The following is a 20,887-nucleotide window of genomic DNA, read 5'->3' on the forward strand; positions in this document are numbered from 1 at the left end:
ATGAAATGCATCTGGGAAGCTTTGGAAAAATTACCAGTGCCTGGGTTCCACCACACACCAATTAAATTAAATCTGTGAGTTGGGTCTGAACACCAGTTGTTTCTAAAATTTTCCCAGTCATTCTATTGTGTAGCCATATTTCTCATCAAATTTCTCCCTGTCTTCTCTTGTGGCATTTTCCATTTCTATTATTATTATATTATAATAATTTTTCATGTCTTATCTCTTGTCTTAGGCTTTATGTTCCCTGGGGTAAGGACCCTGTGTTTCTCATTTCTGTATCTTTCATGGGGTCTAACACTGAGACTTGTAGCACAGTAGGTGCTCCCTAAGGATTTCATGAACACATAGATTGGCCAACAGGAAAAAGATTCTCCATTACAGGTGAGTTGTATCCTGAACCTCAGGTTTACATGTTAATACTACAAGGTCTTTGTCCTCCCTATGGGTGGATTCGTTGCTTGTGATGACTGGTGTGGGTAACTGCTCTGTGAGATAATGATGCCCTGTGCGGTGCTTGTTTTCAGGCATATTACTGGGACTAAGGAGTCTATGTGTATATGGGGTACAGGGGTAGGATGGATAAGGAGACAGAGCTAATTAGATTGGAGGAATTAAACTAGAGTAGTGGGAAAGAAAATAAGAAATATTAGTGAAGGGGAAGAAATCTGAACTCATCTGATAGGCCAGGGGAAGACACTGTAGGTCCTTGTGTGGGACAGTGAACCAGTTTTTAGGAAGGTAATGAGGCAGTAGTGTGCAAGGAAGATTTCAGTAGAGAGACCAAAGACGAGAATTCAAGCAGTACCTCCAGCAGAGGTGTTGAGGGCGGGGGTTATTTAGGTGTATGGGAAAGGGGAGAAGGACATAACTGAGAGATGCTAAAAAAAAAAAGAATCAACAGGCTGTGGTGAGGTATCGAGTCTGGGAAACAAAAGAACAAGGGCTGAGGAAGCAGTGGTGTCACTGAGAAAAATGAGTGAGCTGTAGGGGAAAGCCAGTTTAGACGGGGAGTAATTTGAGAAGTATTTTGATGTGAGTGTCATGCATTCTGGGAAGTAGTCAGGGCTAGAGATACAGATGAAGGACTTATCTGCAAAGAGATCATGAAAGCTGTGGAAACAGGGTTGTCTGGCTGGATTCAGGCAGGTCTGAGTAAGAAATCTGATGTGGGGGTGCAATGGGGACAGTAGGAAGAGAATGACCAGGAAGGAAAATGTTGTCTGTGGTCTCAGATGTTGTAAAAGTGAACCATGTGAGGACAGAGAAAATACATTTGAATTGGCTAAGCGATGGCTACTGATTTTATGCTGCTTCAGCCTTGGATATGGAGGTACCACTGCAGAGGGCCAGGAGGAATCAGGTGAGGAGGAAGGGGAAAGACAGCACACATTTCAATTGCTTTGAAGTGAAGGAAATGAGATAACAGGCTAACGCTTGGTGGAATTAGTAAATGAAGGTTATCCAGGTTGGAAGAGATCTGACCCTCTGAGGGGACAGAAAGAAGGAATAGGGTACGAGGAAGAGGGAGGGTGCTACAGAGATTTCTACACACCTGAACCTGTGGGGACTGTTGGGAGTGAAAGCTGTATCGCTGCATCTGATTCACTGGAGCCTCTGTGTGGGAAGTGTGATTTTTTCCTAAGGAAGAGGCTGGAGATCTTTGGTTCATGAGATCATCTTCTTTCCTAGAGGAAGACAGGCAGTTTCTTCAGGCAGGTTGTAGCTATGGCTTGTTGCTTCCAGATCAGCTCACTTTGTTAGCAGGTGTGCAAATGAATTGAGCGATTCTCTGATCACTAGAGCAAATATCTGTGTACTTAGACATAGGCTCACTCTGACTCCCATTTAAGCAATTTCTCCTTCTTCTGCCTGTAAAGAAGACATTGTAGAAAGTAGTACCAACTGTGAGGCACCATGCTGATGTCTGGTATATAATTTTTATTATAAATATAGAGCAAATTTTACAAATAATTCAGAAGCAGCCTTAGCCAGGCAAAATTAAATAACAGAACAGGGTGGATGAGGGGAGTTATATACAGAGTGTCAGGGATGGAAAACCCTGAAGAGGTACCTGAGTACAGAGAGCTCCCAACCAACCCTCTTTGAGGGGGCCTCTTAGACACAGCATGAGATCAAGTAACGAATGTGGAATAAAACTTTTCTCTCAGTAGCCTCAAGGAGGTTCTATCTGTGCAGAAGAAGGCTGAGTGGGAAGTAGATGTGCCTCTCCTTCTCCTGCCCTTCCTTTTTATGCTGACACATTGGGTCTCATAGACCCTGTGGGAGAAAACAAATTTCGGACGCTTTCAAGAAGCCTAGGGCTGAGTTATAATCCTCCCCTTATGTCCTAAGGAGAATCAGCACCAGTGCTGCTTTCTAGGTTGTAAACAATGCCAACAGCGTGAGTGGTAGTGTTCTCTTTAGGGCACTCCTGCTTCTCAAGGACCAAGCACACCTTAGCAGAGGCCCAGGTTTCCTGAGAAGGTGAGTGGGGCAGACAGATGGAATGTGCACAGGTGGAAACATGGAATAGAATGGTGTTGATGGTTGGTCTGAGATGCCTAGAAACTGAGTGAGATCCATTTCTAGCCATTGATGTAGAAAACTGCTTCTTCTTCTTTTTATGTGGAGCCCCTGACATAAAAGCCTTGAGGAGCTCCTGGGCAGAGGGATTTGAGGGGTTTTGATGGCTTCTTTCACCTAAGGCAGTCAGATTGGCTTATGCAGCAAATTAAGTAAACATAACCCCTTTCACATAAACAAGCAGTTACAAAAATTAAAGTGGTGGAATGTCTCAGAAGGAAGGGAAAAAAACCCAATACCCCAAATTGTGCATTCCTTAACCATTATTTAGATAATCTCTGAAGGGTAGCTATCTGATTCCTTTCCCTAAACTCAGCAGATTGTCTCTGTTAAGAGCTGATTTTTCCTTTAAAGCGATAACCTCTGCCTCCAAGGGCATTTTCTTGAATACGGCCCTTAAAGTTATTAAAAACAGTATGTGCGTTTTTTTCCATCAGGAATCACTTATGGACTTTGAGAAGTTGTCTTCTAGTTGCTCTGGTAGGCTTTCTGAAGACAGGCTTTCAAAGGGTTTAGGTGTTATTCTAGCTAAGTAGTAGGTTGCTCAGGCCTTGGTCCTGCATGTTGACAACCCTAAAAGTGGATGAAGGTATAGAATTTCCCAGTTCAGAATTGGTTATATTTGTATTTTTCTGTGAATGGTGGGTTCACACTGGAATTCAGAGAGCTAGGAGAAGCTTTTCCTTTTGCTATTTCTCTCCTTTTCTGGCACATGTGTTTCAGTGCATAATTCTCCAGGTTATGGCAAATTGAAATTAGACTCCAATGGGACAGGAGAGGTGGGAAGGGATAAATGTGTTCTGAATAGGCAAGTTTAAAAGCGGTCTAGGTCAGGAAAAGGGGAGGGGCAGAGGTTCTGGCAACCTCTCCCAAGATCTGCTTTGCCAAATTTCAGTGACAAAGGTCTGTTTCCTACAGACCTCCTCCTGGATGTACCTTTTCATCTCTTAACACTGAAGTAAGGGGCTGTGACCAGGCAGCCTGGAGGAGCCTCATTAGGGGGTTAAGGGAGGGAGGGTGGGGAAGACACTCCTCCCATTTTCCCTGAGGGTAAAGGGATCTCCTAGGGATGGGGAGGAGGAGCTTGGAATAAGTCAGCAGTACAGAGAGCAGGACTGGTTGCATCACTTCTTTTTCACTTCTGAATAAACCGTTTCTGAGGCTGTTAAGGATGGAGAGGCTGAAGTTGGTTTCTTTGATTCCTGGGCATTGAAGTTCAGGGAAGAATATGCAACTTCGTCAATCTGAAAGGCAGGAGCAGGGGTCAACTGAGTCAACATCACAGGCCAGGCCCTCACCTTGTCTACTGTGATTCTGCACCAAATGCTTTCAGCACTTTGAAACTTTTGGCTTAGGAGGAGGGCTTTTGTTACCCATTATCTCTGCTTGCTAACATCCTGTTGAATGATCGTTAGGAGAGATAGATTATGGAATTCTACAATGGAATACGATGATACAGCAGTGAGAACAAATGAACCACAAAGGCATACAACAATATGAATGACTCTGCAAAACAATTTTGAATGAAAGAAGCCAGGCACATGTAAGGATATACTACGGTTTTCACTTATATAAGAATATAATCATGTTAAACTAATCTAGTGCATTCGAAGGTTGTTATTCTTTAGAGGGAAATAACTAGAAGGTTTTGTATATGTGTGTTGGGGAGACAATTTTTTTAATGATTTGGGTACTGTTTACATAGGTATGTGCAACTTGCGAAAACTTACACATTGTTGAAAAATACTTAAGATTTAAGCACTTTTCAGTATATATGTGTATTCTATTGAAAGGTTAAGATGAGAAAATTCATTTCAATAGAATTATTAGAAAGTAAAGGAGCCATTAGAATGGAAATTATCATTTGACAGTAAGAGCAGGGTCAGATTGGAGGCAGAGGAGGGAGGATAAGCCAGTGCCTTCCTTGTGCTGGATATCGTGCTGGTTGCTTTACATTTGTTATAATATTTAATTCCTTGAACTTCTCTTCAAGGTAAGCATCATGCCAGTTTTACAGATGACAAAACTGAGGATCAAAGAAGTTAAGTTACTTGCCCAAGGTCATGGCTAGGATTCAAGTCCACATTCTTGCAGTGATGTAGACCTGCGGAAGTAATTAACCAATACTTCTTTGTTTGTTCTGAAATGAGGAACTTTGACCCAGAGTGGATCTTATATTGTCTTCATGAATAACCCATTCTATACAGAGATATTTCTATAAGAAAATGAGCTGGTGAAACTGGCTGTGCTTACCTTGCTGGGCGAGTTGTCAGAATGTCCCTGACCTGGGGAAGCAAAAGAGAGTTACCAACCCATGAAAATGTAGACCTGACTTAAATCCTCAGAACGTGGTGTTCCTAAGCTATTGTGACTTCCAGGTAAAGGAGGTGGCAGGTGGTGGGAGGGTAGGCTATGGAGGTGGCCCATGATCACTTAAGGAATTCACTTCCCTCAACCTGTGGTCCAGACCCCAGGGCAGTAGACCAAGGAGGGGCAGAAGGCCTCAGTTCACTTCTGAAGATTTCTTCAAGTTCACAAGGCCTGAGATTTGCCCTGGCATTTCTCAGCAACAGGATCAAGTGGCAGGGAGGGACATTGAGGCCCACAGTACCCAGAGCACCAAAGGCAGGGAAAGTCTCATCAAAGGAGATGCCCACATCCATAAAAGAGTCCGGAGGGGGTAGGATTAAGGATGAAGAAATGGCTTCTGGAAACATGACCATCTCATGGCCTGCTGGCTTGCCTGGCCTAGGGGGAGTGAATTTCTTTTCCGGTGCTGTGTCTCAGGGGAAGCTTTTGCAGTAGGAAGCGTGCGAGGATCTATGTCAACTTAAGGTTGGGACATGGAGATACCCTCTGAAAATTCAGAAGGTATGGATCATTTGGAAATCCAGGATTCCCTGCTAGGGCAGGGCACATGGTAGAACATACCAGCTCTCACTGGGTAAGTGGGTTTACTTACTGTGGTTGGAGTCTGAGGATTTGTGCTGTGTGAGATCATGCTGGTCACTTGCCCTAAATAAATACCAGATGCTGTTATTCCCAGGCATAGGATCTTTGCTCCTTGAATTAGGAAGGACACTGTCAGCGTGATCCCTTGGGGCTCCTCAGTGTTCATTTATTCCTTGGTCAGTACTCTTTCCTCTCAGGCCCTCCTTCTTCAATCTATGTATGATCCCTGCTAGTGTTTACTTGTTTCCTGTTTGCTGGCCCTTCACTTTTTGGGTGACCTATACAACTGCTTCTGAGCCTGTTTCTACCCTGACACCTTTCCCCTTTGGTAGGAAGATGCTGGTTATTTCTCACTTTATTTATTGCCTAAGAGGCCTTTGGTTGTGTCTGCTTTTCTTAGGTTCTCTTCCTGTCCTATCCCCCAGTCCCCTCCTGCTACTATTGTCCACTGGGCATGTGACTCCCTTCCTTCTGCTTCTCCTTTCATTTCCTCATTAGTTTTCCTTCTTGGATCTTGGCTTCCCTGACTGGAGACAGAAGAACATAATGGCTCTCACCCCTCTAAACCAGATGGGGATGGGAATAACCATGTCCAAGAGAGAGTGGGGAAGGGGAAGCATGAAGACCAGGGAAGAAGAGACCCGCAGGAATTAGTGGTGGGAAGCAGAGCTTTAGGAAGAACGAGGAGCAGATCCAGGCCAGACACAGAGATGACGTCTCCTTCCCTCTCCCAAGCGTGGCAGTTAGCCTTGGAGAAAGTGGAACGAGAGGAAAGGCATCATACCTTCCAGTTTTTCTGACGTACAGAAAATACACCAGGGCTGCTATCAGAGCTACCCCAGCCACGGCTCCAATCACGATGCCGGCAATAGCACCATCTGAGAGGCCAGAAGAACTTCCTTGTGTTGGATCATCTGTCATGGAGAGAAAAGAGGACAGTGAATGAAGGTGACATTGTTTTACATTGGGAAGTGCTCTGGGAAACAACTCTCAGTATAAAAAAATCTCTACTTGTTTCTTCAAGGAGTAAATTTTCTGTGGGAGGTTGCTGTGAGGGGATTAGCCAACTATATCCTTGCAGTTCTTTTCTCTTTGACTGTATGTCTAGGTTGGTGATCAGATTTGCCTCAGTTCCATCCTGGCCTTTCTGCATTGGGATATTTTTGAAGCCTTTAGAAATATAAGAAGGATTGATGGCGGTTTTTTTTGTATATTATGACTTCTCACCTTTTCATGGCTGCATCTTTCCCTGAGCATCATCCATGAACATGTGCCTCTCAGGTGTCTTGTGGTGGGGACTTAATTGATGGAACTCTGAGTTCACTACCCCTGTACACAGAGACTACCCTTCCCACGGGCTCCCAGCAGGGATATGAAATCAACCCCAATTCTGTGAGAAATGATTTTTCTGTGATGAGTGACTTTAGTTCAAGCACTTCCCACCAGCCTTGCAGACAGTCTCTAAAGCTGCACTGTAATCTAAAACTTCCTTCCTTCCCTTTCTCTTTCTCAGGAGTCAGATATACATCATGGTCTGAGGACCCTGCCAGCTTCCTCCCTCTCCTGCCCCGCTTTCCTTCACAGGCATTTTCGGCAATGAATGTCTTGATGTCTAATCCTATCTTGGCTGCATCTCATGGGATGAAAACCAACATACTAGATATGAAACGTTGCACTCAACTCCTTTTTTTCTCTCCCATAGTTAGTCAGTAACACGTCCCATTGGTCATTTGTGTTACGCCTTCCTCCCCAAATATGTATAATACCTTTTGCTTCTGTTTCTTCTTTTTAATTTTGGTTGGCCTCACCATTCTACTCAAGATGAAAATTAATACTGGAGTTGCTACTGTTAAGAGGTACTTACTATGTGCCAGGCTCTGTGCTACATGTTTCCCATTTCTCATTTAATTCATATAATAACCCTGTCAGATAGACACTATTTCCATTCTACAGATGAAAAAACAGGCTTACATTGGTGAAAAACCAGAAGTCAAATGGCTAATAAGAGGGGGCCTTAGAGTGAGGAGTCCCTGATTTTATAGAGCCTAATGATAATAGTAGTAATATCAGCAGCTAACATTTATGGAAAATTTCCTCTGTGTGTGTATTTGCTAAGGGTCTAATTGGATATTACAGTAAATCTGTGAAACAATACCATGAAACATGTACTCTTATTGCAGCTTTCTGTTGAGCAATCTGAGCCTCGGAGAAGTTAAGACTCTTGGGCAAGAATTTGTAATTATAAATGCTTGTATTAAGAAAAAAAAAGATCTCAAAGCAACAATCTAAATTTACAACTTAAGGGATGAGGGAAAAAAACCAAACTAAACCCAAATATATCACAAGGAAGGAAGTAATAATGATTAGAAGGGAGATAAATAAATTAGAGAATGGAAAAACAGTAGAGAGAATCAATAAAACCAATATGTGGTTCATCAAAATGATTAACAAAATTGACAAATCTCTAACTAGATTGACTAATGAAAAAAGAGAAGATTCAAATTACTAAAATCAGAAATGAAAATGGGAACATTAGTACCAATTCTACAAATATAGTAGAAGTATAAGAGTACTATGAATAATCATATGCCAGCAAATTGGATAACTTCTATGAAATAGGCAAATCCCTAGAAGGAAAAGCTACAAAGATGCAGTCACAAAGAAATAGAAAATATGAACATACATGTAAAGTAAGGAGTTAAATCAATAAAAACATTTGACAAAATTCAGCATTCTTTTATGATAAAAACACTCAAACAAGGAAAGAAGGAAACCACCTCAATTTGATAAAGGCCACATATAGAAAACCCACAGCTAACCATCATCCTCAATGGTGAAAGATTGAAAGTTTTTCCTGTAAGATCAGGAACAAGACAACAATGCCTGCTTTTCCCACTTCTATTCAAAATAGTATTGGATGTACTACCCAGAGCACCTAGGCAAGAAAAAGAACTAGAAGACATCCAAAATGGAAAAGAATAAAATGATCTCTGTTTGCAGATGACACAACTTTATGTGCAGGAAACCCTAAAGACTCCCCACAAAACTGTTAAAACTAATAAACTAATTTAGCAAAGCTGCAGGATACTAAATCAACAGGTAAAATTTAGTTGTTTCTATATATAAACAATGAAACATTCAGAAAGGAAATCAGGAAAATTTTATTTACAATAGTATCAAAAAGAATGAACTACTTAGGAATTAGCCAGAGAGGTAGAAGATCTGTACACTGAAAAACTATAAATAAACACTACTGAAAGAAATTAAAGAAGACATAAATAAATCGGAAGACATTCCATGCCCATGGATGGGAAGACTTGATATTATTAAGATGACAGTACTATCCAAAGTGATCTAAGATTCATTGCAATCTCTGTCAAAATTCCCCAATGGCTTTTTTTTTTCTGAAATAGAAAATCAACCCTAAAATTCATATGGAATTTTAGGAGTCCCCCAATAGCCAAAACAACGTGGAAAAAAGGAGTGGGAGGACTCACACTTCCTGATTTCAGAATTTGCTGCAAAGCTAGAGTAATCAAAAGTGTGGTACTAACATAAAAACAGACAAACACAACAATGGAATAGAAAGGGCAGAAATAAACCCTTGCATATATAGTCAGATGACACTGATGAGGGTGTGAAGACCATTATATGAGGAAAAGAGAGTGTTTTCAACAAGTGAAACTGGGAAAACTGGATATTTACATGAAAGAATGAAGCTGAGTCTTTACCTAACACCATATACAAAAACAAACAAAAAAGTAACTCACAATGACTCAAAGACCTAAATGTTAGAGATAAAACTAGAAGAAAAACAGAGAGTGACAGCGTCATAACTTTGGATTTGGCAGTACTTTCTTGGATAGGAAACCAAAAGCATAGGCAACAAAGAAAAAAATTGTTAAATTGGACTTCATCAAAATTAAAAAGTTTTGTGCATCAAAGGATACTATCAACAAAGTGAAAAAGCAACCCATAGAATGGGAGAAATTATTTGTAAAACATATACCTGATAAGGGCTTAATATCTGTAATATGTAAAGAACTATTACAGTACAACAACCACCCAATTTAAAAATGGGCAGAGGAACTGAGGAGACATTTCTTCAGAAGAGATATATACAAATGGCCAATAAGCATATGAAAAGACACTCAACATCACTAATCATTAGAGGAATGCAAATCAAAACCACTAAGATATCACCTTACACCGTTTAGGATGGCTATTAACAAAAGAAAAACCAGAAAACAATAAGTGTTTGCAAGGATGTGGAAAAATTGGAACCTTGTGCACTGCTGGTGGGAATGTAAATGGTGCAACCTTCATGGAAAGTGTTACGGGAGTTCATCAAAGAGTTGAACAAAGGATTGACATTTGATCCGGCAATTTACTCCTTCTAGGTATGTGCTCAAAAGATTGAACAGATGCTTGTTAAACCCATGTTTAAGCAGTGTAGTCACAGTAGCCAAAAGGTGGAAATGATCTAAAGCAATCAACCTATGAATGATGAACAAAATATGGTATATATATATATATATATATATATATATATACAAGGAAATGTAATTCAGCTTTTAAAGGAAATGAAATTCTGGTACGCTATAACATGGATGGCATCTTGAAGACATAATGCTAAGTGAAATAAATCAGACCCAAAAGGACAATTATTGTATGATTTCACTTACACAAAATAACTAGAATAGCCAGATTCATAGAGACAGAGATAATAGAATGGTGATTGCCAGGGTTTGGGGTGGGGGAGGTGGGGAGTTATTGTTCAATAGGTACAGAGTTTTAGTATGGTAAGGTGAAAAATTTCTGGGTGGATTGAGTTAATCATTGCACAACAGTATGAATATACCTAATGCTTCTGAGCTATACTCTTAAAATCATTAAAATTGTATTTTATGTATATTTTACCACATTAAAAATGGTAACAGGAAAAAAGGAGGAATCTTGTGAAATTTCAGACTAAAATGCCAAATGCAGGATAAGAAATTAAGTATATCTGATTTAGAGACTGAGCTCTTATCCATTTTACCATTCTGTTTACTACAATGGTCTCTTATTTGATATTCTTCGCCCTGTGACCTGTATCTAATTTGCACCCACTGGTAGGGTAGTCCTCCCAGGAAGATGCAGCGCGGGGCAAGTGGTCACTCACATTTCACTTCCAGGCTGAGGACGTCACTCTTGCTGGAATAGCCCAGGTTGGAGACCTGGCACTGATAATTCCCGGCATCCTCCCTCCTGACAGGGTGTATGGTGAGGGTGCTGTTGCCCTGGGACAGCTTCATCCTCTCTGTGAGCAATAGACTCTGGCCATTGAAGAGCCAGGAGATGGAGATCCCAGTGTCATTTGTAAGACAGGTCAGGAACACGGTATCCCCATGTTCTGTGACAGTGGTGTTGCTGGCTTGGATGGAGGGCTGTCCCACTGGGTCTGCGAAGAAACAGGAGGTGACTGGTCTGGGGCCTGGGGCCGCACTCCTTCCTCAGAGATCTCAGCCACTCCTGGGGTCCAGTGAATTCTGTGGAGGTGACCTAGAGGATGGCCCTGACTCTGTGAACAAGGTTGTGGGTCTCTCTTCAGTGATAATCTGTGAGGAGGAGACTGCTCTTCCTCTCTGAAACCCAGACACCCCCGGACGACCCCTGGCCAGTCTCCATGAACATCTCTGTAGTATCAGCACCAGGAACCGCTTCTCAGCCCATATGTCTAGCATCCTCCTTATCAAGTGGAGTTTTTCATTAGCTTTCATTGACCTTTTTCCCAGAATTTTCTTGACTTTAAAAAAATTCAATTCCCCTTCCTTATATTCACTTCCATGTATGTTGGGGAAGGCAGGCTTGCCAGCTCTGTGCATGTCTGGGCCAAGGGAACTTTCCATAAAGTAGGAGAGGAATTTAATTCTTGTTAAATAATTTATTAGGGAATAAAGATGGCCCAACACAGTATCCTGGTTTGTAGAGGGGTTATATATCCCTCTGATCCAGGAACAATCTTTTTTTTAGAATCCCCTCATTTTCATTCATCCTAAGTCTGAGACATTAACCTGATTCTCCCATCACAGGATGGTGATCCTGAGCCTCTCAAGACAGGAGCAGCTGTTGCCTCCCAGTCTTGGCTCAAGGCTAGGCCTGCCAGATTTGCCTGGGCCAGGAAGTCATGGCCAGCCTGGTATCCACGGGTGACGGTCCATGTACTTGGACCTGAGAGGAGTGGGTGTGGCCTGGCCTCTGGCTGTGTAGATTCGGGCAGGCTACCTGGGCCACATAGGAACAGAGATTACTCACAGAGGACGTTCAGGGTGAATGGGTCACTGCGGCCGGCACTCACTGGGTTCTGGGTTTCACACACATAAGGTCCAGTGTCATTCCTTGTGACATGGAGTAAAGTGAGAGTCCTGTTGTCCTTGGACAGTTCCAGCCTGGCGCTGTCAGGGAGGCTCTGATTGTTGATCCACCACATGTAGGTGGTGTTCTGAGTCTCAGGTTCACATGTTAACACTACCGTGTCCTGGTGCTCCAGGGGGTTCGAGTTGTTGCTGGTGATGATGGGTGTGGGTAACTTCGCTGTGAAGACAACAGAGAGAACATTGCCTCTTTTATACCTTTGATTTCTCCAAAAGCATCTTCAATCAGAGTCGTCATTTCTTAACCTCTAAGCCAAGCTGAGTCCGTAAAGAATAAGGCAGGTCTGTGTATCACAAGACAAATGCATGAAACTCTGAGCTCACTGAACATGCAGCCACCTGCTCTATGTCCGGGAGGAAGCACAGGCTTCCTCAAGTGTCAATTAAGTATCAGAGTTTCATAGCCATAACATAAGCCTGGGGGTCGAGGTCACTGTTTCCTCTCCTGGTTTTTCACTGACTTGGTGACTGCCTGACTGACCTTCGGGTGCTCACCTGGAACATGTGGGTTCTGTGTCCCTTCAAGCTGCACAGACCCACACTGCCTGGTGGAGATGTGTTTTCACTGAGGCCTCGATTTCCAAGATACCCTGGAGATGGGTAATGATGGACCATCTCATGGTCCTTAAACCTTGAGAGGACCAAGCAGCATGGGTGTTTGGAACTGGGTGTTTTAGCAGAAATAATACACAGGAAGACCAGAAGCAAGCCTGGCGTTCAGTTCAGTATTCAGTCTGCAGGGCCATGAGGTGGGGCAGTTCTGTCCAGGTGTTAAAGATGACTGATGAGACAGTGAGCCCATAAAGGGTAGACAAGTCCAGTTAATGATTAGAAAAGAGGGAGAGGGACAGGCAGGAGCTGACTGTCTTTGGCAGCAGAACCAGAATCTCTAACCTTGGTCTTTAATGTCTCTTCTCCCATTATTGAGGGCAGGTAAGGACCGTGTCAATCTTTCCTGAATACTCTTAGACAGCAAATACAGACAGGGTGAGTTGTGGAAAGTGAGGGACCATGAACTTGCAGAAAGTTTGGGCCTCAATGACCACCTGTTTTTGGCAATTATGAGGTAGAAATCTGAGTGGAAGTTAAATTCTGAAAGAATATGTGAAAATCATTATTAATGCCCCAAAGATCTAAGACCAGTTTCTGAGGAATACCTCTGTAAGGTCTTAGACCAAGTTCTGCAGTCCAATCAGGATCACATTATGATCAAAGGAAGATGCTAAAGTGGTTTGATCAGGAACTACCTGCGTAGAGATACGTGAGTCCCATTAAAGGGCAGAATTGATCGTGAGAAGTTTGAGTCTCTGTTTTATAAAGGAAGGAATGATCTAAATTACTGGAAATGATGTGTATTATGTTAATAAATTTAGGAGAAGAGGTCGTTGTCACCAATTTACAATCACGTAAATGGGGAGGAGAGCAACAAAGGCATGTGGCATGCTTTCTTTTCTTTTTGCCTCAAGAAACTAGAGTTTGATCAAACTTGTCCGAATTGGGCAGAGGCTGAGTTAAACGACAGTGGCTCAAGCATCTCATTATCAGAGAGCATCCCTTCCTATGATAAAGGTGCCATCACGAGGACACACAGACAATGGAATAGGCACAGCGTCTGTCAGCCACCTCCCCTCCCTGCCCCCCAGGAAGTCTCGACAACCACTGGGAGGAATGGGAGCCTCACACCAGGGTGAGGATGTGAGTCAAAGAGGTGAAGTGAGCCTGTGAGCCACTGCAGACCTGTCCTTCTGCCTTTGACTCCCTGGTTGAGTCATGTAGAGAGTAGGTGGAGGGGTGGCATATCACTCTCAAGTGACATGCCCCACTTGTTGGTGTCATGGAGGGAAAGAGCCCTGGACCAGGGCAAAGCAGAAGTTCATTCTCCTGGTGACCTGGGGAAACTGGCTCAGGCTGGAGCCTCACAGAGGCTGCTGCTCCCACTGATTTCTGTGTCCTTTCCTATTGCCCGGGAGAGTGGGCCTGGCCACAGGCGTTAGCAGGACGGGAGCAGGGCAGTCAGCCGTTCGCGGGAGTATTTGTGGAGGGCTTAAGGGTGGGGGCTCTTTTCTGAGCAGAACCAGTCCCAGCTGGAATGAAGGAGGAGAAAGATGAGAGACACGGAAGGAGCGGAGAGAGTTAGAAATGTCCATTTACGAGTGACTTCAAAGTGGAGGTTACAAGTGATTTCACAGATTCAAAAATCCAAGAGTCCCACAGCTGCCTAAAGCAGGACCCATGTCACCCTGGCAACCCTCCCATGGCCAAGCAGCCTCACAGTCATCGTGAGACTTGGCTCCCATCCTGCTTTAAGGGTAGGTGGTCAGAGGATGGAATATGGGTCCCATCCCTGGAGAGACAGGAACAGGTGTGGCCAAAACCTCCTAGGACTCTGCCTGCAGATTCCAGTGTCTGAAGAGATTATAGATCATTCATTCATTCTTATTTATTCCACCCTTCCTTCATCACAAAGAGATTGAGAGTTTGTAACCTGCTGGGCCTTGTGCTGGTTGCAGGTGTAGACTGGGGATTGAGGAAGCTAAGTCCTTTCCATTTTACTCCAGTGAGAATGACACCCAGCACATTAGGAAATAAACACTTGATTTCTAATCCAGGGCAAGGAGCCTGTGCATTAGCTGCCTGATGGGGGCAGGCCTGGACTTCCTTGTCACTGACTCTGATGTTGATACAAGTAATTAATTTTCCATTTCCTTTCACTTTCCACACCAGCATCTCCTTCTGAGCTGGGGAAGCCCAGGAAGAAATGATCTGGACCAACAGCTGGCTGCTGGGTCCATAGATGTTCAGTAAGGTCCCTGGGGTCGAGGAGAGGCTGGGGCTGTGATCTAGGCATGACTTTGATTGGCTAGTCATGTCTGTGTGACTCTGATTCAGTGACTGTATCCCCCTGTAACTCAGTTTCTTGCCTGCAGAGTAGGATAAATGGTAAATGGTCTCAGCCTTGCCATGTTGTCTGTATGTTAACTTTAAATAATTCATAATTAACTGACATAAGCTGGGCATAGAGGAGCTGACCAAAAAAACTGCATCTACCATTGTTTGCATCCATAGGAGAGGGCTCCCTGGGCTGCACCCTGGTGGGTGAGGAGCTGCCAGGAGCATCTTCTCTCCTCTGTTCCTCCCTGGGATGCTGACCTTCCTCTGGAGTCTCCTCAGTCCTCAAGGTGGTTGGCTAATTGCCTGGGGACCTAGCCCATCTTGCTTTCCATGCTGAGTCTCAGGTGAAGGACCAGGGTCCACCTCTGCTCAGATGTGTCTCTTGGGGTTGAGCCCCAGCTCAGATGCCTGGTGACTGAGGCAGCTGGGAAATCATTGTTTCCAATTAGCCTTTCCCAGGAGGCCAAAACCCAACAGTGACACAGGTGCTCGAGGGTCTTTGGAGTCAGGAGTCCTGGGCCAGGGCCTGGGGAGGGGCTTCCTGGGGTTGATCTTCTCTGTGAGGATCCCAGGGGGTCCTCAGGCCAGGTCCTGACTGAGTTCTACAGAGTCTTTCTCAGGACCATGGTCACAGTGAAGGGTCCAGGACTGAGACTGATCTCCGTCTGCTAAGTTCCACTATCAGATTGGTCCTTCTTTCTGCACAGGGTTTCTGTAGGGTCCAGATTCTGTGAAAGAATTCTAATACTTTGAAATTTGTCTCCACTGTGTGTGTCCTACGTTAAATGCCCAAAACCCCAACATGGGAGTAATGCAGAGGGGGATGGAGCCACAGTCCAGGCCTGTCAGTCCTGTGTGACATCACACCACCCTGCACCCAGAGGTCAGAGAGGAATCACTCACGGAATACTTGGAGTTGTCCAGGTGCTGCTTCAGAACTTAAGTTATCCGTTGTAACAAGTAAAGTGTAGTATCCTGTGTCGTTCTGAAAGACATTCTGGAACAGCAGAGACCCATTGGCGTATATCGTCTCTCGGCCACTGTATGCAGGCCCTGGTACATTTAGTTGAGAGCTTACTAAATATGATGCAATTTGTTGGCTGTTTTCTACTTTTTCTCCTCTGAACCAGCCATAGCCTAGAATATTCTCTGTCACATTGTAGACAAGTAGAAGAACATCCGTCCCTTCTGCAGCGTTGACGGGCACTGATTCAATAGTGAGTTGGGTAGTGGTGGGCAGGTTCCAGAAGGTTAAGAGTGAGACTAGAAGGGAAGGGAGAGAAAGTAATTCAGAATCTCACCTATATTTTGGGATGGAAAAAAGAGGCCCTGGTTCCAGAGCAGGTCTCTTCATCCCTCAGCCTTGGTCTGTGTTTTTATAGTGTGTGTGTGTATTTCTGGTCAATATGGCTGAGTGGTAGGAGGACCATGAGCTTGCCTCTCCTCACGACTACAATGAAACCACAACTGAATGCCAAACAATAATCAAAAAAAAATACTAGAACCTAGCAAAAAAGATCTTCTGCAACTGGAAACATTCAGAGGGAACCACAGCAGGACTGTAGGAGGGGCGTGCTTGCGATTATAATTGGGCCTCATACCCCCCGGGTGGGTGACCCACAAGCTAAAGAATAGTTAAGTCGCAGAGGCCCTCCCACAGAAGTGAGAGCTCTCAGCCCCATGTCAGTGTCCCCAGCCCAGGTTCTGGCATTTGGAAGAGAAAGAGACCTCAGGACATCTGGTTTTGAAGGCCAGCAGGGCTTGGCTCTGGGAGCTCCACGGGACTGGAGGAAACGGAGACTCCATTTGCTTGGGAAGCCTACATGGAAACTCACGTGTGCCAGGTCCAAGGGCAGAGGCAGTGATTTCATAGGAACCTGGGCCAGGCCTGCCTGCTGGATTTGGAGGGTCTCCTGGGGACATGGGGGACAGCTGTGGCTCATCCAGGGGACATAAAAGCTGGTGGCGGGCATTCTGAGAATGTTCATCTACAGGAGCTTTCCTGGAGGCTGGCATTTTGATTGGATCATTAGCACCAAGACCTAGCCCCTCCCAACAGCCTGTAGGGAAGCCTCAGGCCAAACAACATACAGGCTGGGAACACAGCCACCCCCATCAGCAGACTTCCTGAGCCACAAAGGCCTCTAGACACTGCCCTACCCACCAGAGGTCCAGGACCAAGCTTCAGCCAGCAGTGCACAGGCACTGGCTCTGCCTGCCAGGAAACCTGCATAAGCCTTTAGTCCAGCCTCATCCACCAGGAGCAGATACTAGAAATAAGAAAACAACAATCCCAAAGCCTGTGGAAGGAATCCACAAACACATAGAAAGATAGACAATATGAGGTGGCAAAGGAATATCTCCCAGGCCAAGGCACAGGATGAAATCCCAGAAGAAGAAATAAGTGATGAGGAGATAGGCAATTTATCTGAGAAAGAGTTTAAAGTAATGATGGCAAAGATGTTCAGAGAACTCAAGAGGAGTATAGATGCATAGAGTGAAGTTTTTAGCAAAGAGTTGGAAAATATAAAGAATACCCAAACAGAGTTGAAGAATAAAATCACTGAATTGAATAATACACTGGAAGGAACCAAGAATAGACTAAATGAGGCAAAAGAACAGATCAGTGATCTAGAAGACAGATTAGTGGAAATCACTACTGCAGAACAGAAAAAAGAAAAAAGAATGAAAAGAAATGAGGATAGTTTAAGAGAACTCTGGGACAACATGAAGCACACTAATATTCACATTATAGGGGGTCACAGAAAGAGAAGAGAGAGAGAAAGGACCTGAGACAGTTTTTGGAGGGATGATCACTGAGGACTTCCCCAACTTGGGAAAGGAAACAGTCACCCAAGTCCAGGAAGCACAGAGAGTACCACACAGGGTCAACCCAAAGAGGAACACACCAAGGCACATAGTCATCAAATTGACAAAAATTAAGAATAAGGAGAAAATATTAAAATTAGCAAGAGAAAAGCAACAAATAACATACAAGGGAATTCCCATAAAGTTATCAGCTGATTTTTCAGCAGAAACTCTACAGGCCAGAAGGGAGTGGCATGCTATATTTAAAGTGATAAAAGAGGAAAACTTACAACCAAGAATACTCTATCCAGCAAGGCTCTCGTTCAGACTTGATGGAGAAATCAAAAGCTTCACAGATAAACAAAAGCTAAAAGATTCCAGCACCACCAAACCAGCTTTACAACAAATGTTAAAGAACCTTCTCTAGTCATCAAACCATAAGAAAAGAGAACAAAAAGAAGAAAGGGAGCAAAAAAAGACCTACAAAAGATTGCTTTGGCTGTTCAGGGTCTTTTGTGGTTCCTTATAAATTTTGGAATTGTTTGTTCTAGTTCTGTGAGGAATGTCTTAAGTATTTTGACAGGGGTTGCATTGGATCTGTGGATTGCTTTGGGTAGTGTGGCCATTTTGATAATACTGATTCTTCCAACCCAAGAGCATAAGAAATCTTTCCATTTCTGTGTGTCATTTTGGTTTTCAGAGTATAGGTAACCTCCTTGGTTAAGTTCTAGTTATTTTGTTGTTTTTGATGTAATGGAAATGATTATACTGGTTATAAAATTCTGGTTTTTGAAGTGAAAAAAAAAAAGTAAATGAAGGGCCACAAAGGGCAAAATATCTTTCTTTCTTATGGGTGAGCTGTATTCCATCATATATATATGTATGCTGCATCTTCATTGTCTGTTCAACTATTTATGTGCACTTAGGATGCTTCCATATCTTGGAAATTATAAATAATGTTGCTGTTAATAGCAGGGTGTACATATCTTTTTGAATTAATTCTTATCTTGTGGTTGGCTTTATTCCTTTGATAACTATGTAAATTTAAAAAGCTAAAGCTCTAAACGTTCTTAGAAACAATGAATAGTACATATATGTAAATTAAAAAATACATGTGCAGTAAAAAAAAAAAGAAATTAACTATCAAGCCATGAAAGACATGTAAGAAACATAAAAGACATATTACTAAATGAAAGAAGCCAGTCTGAAAAGGCTACAAACTGTACGATTCCAACCTAATGACATCTGGAAAAGGCACAGCTATAGAAACAATAAAAAGATCATGATTTCCAGGGGTTTGGGGAGAGGGAGGGAGGGAGGAATGAATAGATGGAGCACAAGGGATTTTTAGGGCAATGAAATTACTCTGTACGATACCATAGTGGTGGCTACATGTCATTATGCATTTCTCAAAACCCATAGAATGTACAACATCAAGAGTGAACCCTAATGTAAACTGTAGACTTTGGTTGATAATAATGTGTCTCTGTGGTTCATCAATTGTACCAAATATGTCACACTGATGAGGGATGTTGAGGGTAGGGGAGTATATATATGTGGGTGAGGAGGGCTATATGTGAACTCTCTGTATTTTCTGCTCAATTCTGCTGTGAACCTGAAACTGCTCTAAAAAAAGAAAGTCTATTAATAAAGTAAAAATAAAAATAAAAATATAGTGTGTGTGTGTGTGTGTGTGTGTGTGTGTGTGTGTGTGTCTCCTACTGGTTCAAGTTCAGCAGTGTGACCCCCATTACTTCAGCCGCTCTGATCTTGTTATTTTCTCTGTTTCCCCAGGTGCCTGCTTGGCTCACTTCCTCTTTGCTCTCACACGCCTGCTCACCCTCAGGGAGGGGGTTAGGAGATGTCCTCCCTGACCACCTGCTCTAAAGACCCTCTGCCTTCACTTTCTGACCTTTCCCCGCTCTTTTTCCTTCATGACACTTGTCAGCACCTGACAGCACATTCTAGATCTCTTTGCTTGTCTGTCTCCCTTCTCACAGAACGTGAGATCTTTGGGCAGGGACTTGTCTGATCTTGGTTGTAACCCAGTGCCTGGAACAAACTGCAACACCTGTGGATGAATGAATGCGTTTTCCTGGGACCCTCCACATCCTGGTGTTTATTTGTCAATTTCTAAGGGTGGTAAGTAAGGACAATGTTTAGTTTCCTGGTTTTGTTTTTCCCTGGAGTGTGACCTCCTGATATAAACTGTTATTGTCATCAGTTTTCAAAAATCATTGCTCAGTGATGAAGCTCAGTAACTTGTAAAACATACAGTAATTTAGGTTTCCCTGCCCTCTACCAATTTTAGTTCATCGAGATTTTCCTGTTGCTGAGCTCCCTCCCTCCATCCTACCCTGCTCCCCTGAGATCCAAACAGAAGCCCTCTGTCCCCTCTCAGAGCCCTGTTTTCCCAGGAGACCCCAGCCAGACTCTGTTCTCCCATCTCTGCCCACTCCCTGAAAATTGTCCCCTCTCACCTGCCAGCAGGACCCTCTGCCAGAGGACATGCCCTCTGTGGGCAGGGGCTGAGGAGGGCTCCATGGTGTATTCAGTCTGCTTCATCCCTGCCTCTGTGAGAAGAGTTTCCACTCCAGAAACGGCCACAAGCACTGCTGTCTGATGTGTGAGCTCTGCTGTCCTTCCCCTCTTCTGTGCTGGGCCTCCTCCTAGGGCAGGAGCACATCATGGGTTATGTGGGCTGGGGGCGGGGTCTGTGCCCAGGACACTCCCTCTCCCTCCCCTCTCAGTCCTGCCTCCCTTGTCCCTTCTTTTCTTGTCCCTTGCTGTTTATGTTTCATTCCCTTTGAACCACTGCTGTTTCTGCCTTTCTCAGCTTGACTTCTCACTCTAGAAACACACACACACATACAGACAATTTGCCATTGGTTGGGGGAGCACAGTCCTGGGGTTCAGTGTCCTGGGCATTTCCCACAGTTTCCAGTTGTGGTGCACCATCAGCCTCCCTGCCACAGTCCCCTCTTCTCCTTCTGGCTTTTCCGTTCTGAGAAGGAGCCCTGGGGCTACATCAGGAGCACTTATCACAGGATATCACCCACACTGTGCATTGGAATCACTCTGGAACTTTATAAGGAGTGTAAATGCCCAGGTGACACCTTAGAAATGCTGTTTCAGTAGCTGCCCAGGTAATGTGTATGCCCAGCCAGGCTGAGACCCTGTAATATGGGCTGAGGCCTCTTTCACTCTCCTCTGCACACAGAGGGTCTAAAGAT

At 43.8% G+C, this 20,887-nt stretch overlaps 1 protein-coding gene and 1 long non-coding RNA gene across 9 annotated transcripts in view; one reads left to right on the plus strand and one right to left on the minus strand.

Annotated features, from left to right (window-relative positions):
* Nucleotides 1-20,887, plus strand: part of LOC140698074 (uncharacterized) — a 157,720-nt gene that overhangs the window by 104,062 nt on the left and 32,771 nt on the right. Inside the window, exon 6 of one of the 3 annotated variants that reach the window (XR_012075500.1) lies at nucleotides 6,274-6,345. The exons of 1 other annotated variant lie outside the window; for it this stretch is intronic. This is a non-coding gene — a long non-coding RNA (uncharacterized lncRNA). Of the gene's footprint in view, nucleotides 1-6,036; nucleotides 6,237-6,273; nucleotides 6,346-20,887 lie in introns of those variants that run through there. One more of the 3 variants, XR_012075495.1, reaches the window with a different exon arrangement.
* Nucleotides 1,934-20,312, minus strand: LOC102540432 (cell adhesion molecule CEACAM1). 6 transcript variants are annotated; one of them, XM_072967043.1, is made up of 9 exons: nucleotides 20,135-20,312; nucleotides 15,750-16,109; nucleotides 11,836-12,114; nucleotides 10,703-10,981; nucleotides 6,323-6,452; nucleotides 5,549-5,601; nucleotides 4,840-4,871; nucleotides 4,642-4,690; nucleotides 3,694-3,830 (listed from the first exon to the last, which is right to left on the minus strand). In XM_072967043.1, exons 1-8 carry the CDS (start codon nucleotides 20,217-20,219, stop codon nucleotides 4,661-4,663), a joined length of 1,248 nt encoding a protein of 415 aa, XP_072823144.1. In that variant the 5' UTR covers nucleotides 20,220-20,312; the 3' UTR covers nucleotides 3,694-3,830; nucleotides 4,642-4,660. The 6 variants fall into 6 exon arrangements, 5 of the variants coding, with proteins under 5 accessions (XP_072823143.1, XP_072823145.1, XP_072823144.1 ...); XM_072967042.1 differs by lacking the exon at nucleotides 4,642-4,690 and having other exon boundaries at nucleotides 1,934-3,830; XR_012075493.1 differs by lacking the exon at nucleotides 5,549-5,601 and having other exon boundaries at nucleotides 3,744-3,830.

The sequence above is a fragment of the Vicugna pacos genome, chromosome 9 (assembly GCF_048564905.1).
Source record: "Vicugna pacos chromosome 9, VicPac4, whole genome shotgun sequence".
Lineage (NCBI taxonomy): Eukaryota > Metazoa > Chordata > Mammalia > Artiodactyla > Camelidae > Vicugna > Vicugna pacos.

Coding starts and splice junctions, on each gene's coding strand:
- LOC102540432 (XM_072967041.1), bottom strand. CDS start 20,219: ATGAAGCAGACTGAATACACCATGGAGCCCTCCTCAGCCCCTGCCCAC. Junction 16,110..20,134: donor GCAGAGGGTCCTGCTGGCAG/GTGAGAGGGGAC, acceptor CTTCCCTTCTAG/TCTCACTCTTAACCTTCTGG. Junction 12,115..15,749: donor TGGACAACTCCAAGTATTCC/GTGAGTGATTCC, acceptor TTGTCTTCACAG/CGAAGTTACCCACACCCATC.